This window comes from Cyprinodon variegatus, unplaced genomic scaffold (assembly GCF_000732505.1).
Source record: "Cyprinodon variegatus isolate N-32 unplaced genomic scaffold, C_variegatus-1.0 Scaffold393, whole genome shotgun sequence".
Taxonomy (NCBI): Eukaryota; Metazoa; Chordata; class Actinopteri; order Cyprinodontiformes; family Cyprinodontidae; genus Cyprinodon; species Cyprinodon variegatus.
In genome coordinates, this window is record NW_015150846.1 from 291619 (window position 1) to 294232 (window position 2614).

The following is a 2614-nucleotide window of genomic DNA, read 5'->3' on the forward strand; positions in this document are numbered from 1 at the left end:
TAAACTGTCTGCATCATCATGGATACATTTACAGAGGGGTTAGGCATCCAACTTAAAAGAGGAAAACATGAGTTGCGACCTGACATTTTTTAGGAAAGTGGATCTTTTTTGTGTCTTAAAGTATTAGATATAAACCAATAAATCTACAAACGTTAAAGATGAGTTGAGTCATGAAACGATCAACTGTCTCAGAATGATTGGCAAACACAAAGTCCAAGGTTCTCGGTGCGTCTTTGGTTATTTTGGATTTCTAATGTCATTCCTTCTTTCTGCAGAATGTAGTTCCAGATCTCAGCTATACGGTCCGCTCCCCGATGCTGGACACCTGGGAGGGCGTTAAGCAGCTGAAGGCTGCTCTATGGGCTCTGGTAAGTAAAAGGCTTTCTATCCAGGCTTCTGTCTTTCTGACGCTCACACTGATGTTGGTTTTATTGTTTCTGTTCCAGGGAAACATTGGTTCTTCGAACTGGGGTCTGAATCTCTTGCAGGAGGAGAATGTGATTCCTGACATCCTTGCATTAGCTCAGCACTGTGAGGTGCTGTCGGTTCGTGGGTAAGTTTAACCGGACTGGATTTCCTCTTTAAATACCAATTAGGTTCAAGAAAGGCTAACAGCAGTGAGTCACTCCCCTTCCCTCTCTTTCCATCGACAGGACATGCATTTATGTGCTTGGTGTGATTTCTAAGACCAAGCAGGGATGTGAGGTCCTCAAACAGTACGGTTGGGATGCGGTCAGGCATAGTCGCAGGACGCTGTGGCCTGTCACTCCTGACGAGGTGGACACCCAGCTCACCGCAGAGCTTTCCTCCGTACCGAGCACGCTCAGTCTGAACTCGGAATCCACTGGCTCCCGCCACAACAGCGAGAGCGAGTCTCAACCAAGTACGTAGGCTGTTGTCTTTAGTTTTAATACTGAAAGTTTAACTGGCAAGAATGTTTTTTTGAAATACTCTGTCAGTCTTAATTATTGACGCATCTGGGTTGGTTTCCCAGAAAAACTCAAACAGATACATTTCTTATTGCAGTAGCATATTCACACCCTGATATATTTTTAAAATCACTTCTCAAACAATTTATGGTAGAAATGGGTTATGTCCTTATCCATAGCTTTGTTTTTTTTGTTTTTTTTTTATCTAACAAATATATTTGGGTAAAACACAAATAATGGCCACTGATTGATTTATATTTTTCAACATTTGGAACAAAAGTTCATACAATAAATTTTAAGTGCAAACAAGGTAACTTTTATATAATTAAACAATACAATTATTCTAACTATTTAATATAGTCTAGAGAAGCTGAACAAACTCTGTTTCCTTTTTGCATTGTGTAGAAACCCCATATTACATTTGCAAATGTTTATTTTTGGAGCCTAGAAGCCGCTAAAACGGCATAATTTGCTCATGCTTTGGTCCAGGATGTAAGACAGAAGAGTATTACCATTTGCGTCATTAAAAACACTCTAAATGCACTTAAAACTAAGAACAACATAACTATAAAGTACTGTAGAAAATGTTCAAGTATTCATTAATATTTGACTTGAACCCAACCTTCTTACATCAGTTTTGTTAAATCAAAATTAACTTGCACTTTGAGGCTGTTTGTGAAAGAGTCACAGCAGCAAATAATCTGTTTTTTATAACCCTAACACAGACGCTTGAACAATGTCTTAAGGTCTAATGTTTCTCACAGTCTGCTCCGGTCTGAGAGGGTCATTAAAAAAATCATTAAAAGTCATTAAAGCTGAAGTCTGTAAGTTTTTAAAAATCACTTTTTTGTCATATTGGCTAAAACTGTCCCTATGCCCAGACAGCAGTACATGTGATATGTAATCTGTGAAAAAAACTGCTTCAATTGGTCCCGCATACTGCCTGTATTTCAATCTGGAAAGAATAATTCGGGACAAGTCAAAACAACCAATCACAGCCAGAGGAGCGTCTGATGGAGTGTCAATCACAGCTCACACACACAGGGTGGGGGAGTGGCGTGAAACCTGTTCTTCAAATTTTCAGTTGAAGTCTGCTCACTTCTCAATGTTACAGACTGCAGCTTTAAATAAGAATTTTTTAAATGCCTTAATTGGCATTAAAAAGTCATTAAATGTGATAATCATGGCATTTAAAACGCATAAAAAAAAGGTTATAAAAACAATTTCGTCAGATATATTGTTTTGCGATATATTTGTGCGGAACTGCTTCCAGTTGATTGTAAAGTTGTATGTTCAGAAAAGAATTCATGGGTTCTTGTTGATGGTATTAAAATTATTTCTAAGATTATTAAAAGCACATTAAAAGGCATTAAATTAGAGTTACTCATTCCTGTATAAACCCTGTACTGATTACTACAGGCTCAAATCAAAAGTGGTCGCTGTACATCCTCCCTGAAGTGTTAAAACTCAATACAAACCATAATCTGTTGTAGCTCCTATGACCAGGATAGCTTCTGATCTAGAACTCTGGTGTTTTCTATTGAGCCTTTTCATTTTTTAATTGGACAGATTTGTTGGATAATTAACCCATTAATGAACCATTGGTTGTTTTACTACGGAAGAGGATTAGGGCCACTGAAAAAAAAAAAAAAAAAATTATTTTTTTTTTTTTTTTTTTTTTTTTT

The 2614-nt window shown here is 37.3% G+C and overlaps 1 protein-coding gene across 2 annotated transcripts in view; it reads left to right on the plus strand.

The window, feature by feature from the left end:
• rictor (RPTOR independent companion of MTOR, complex 2) overlaps window positions 1-2614 on the plus strand; it is a 42238-nt gene that overhangs the window by 31129 nt on the left and 8495 nt on the right. For both annotated transcript variants that reach the window (XM_015387410.1, XM_015387409.1), the window contains exons 28-30: window positions 276-368; window positions 447-553; window positions 654-883. In XM_015387410.1, the coding sequence (XP_015242896.1) occupies window positions 276-368; window positions 447-553; window positions 654-883 (430 nt within the window). The remainder of the gene's footprint in view (window positions 1-275; window positions 369-446; window positions 554-653; window positions 884-2614) is intronic.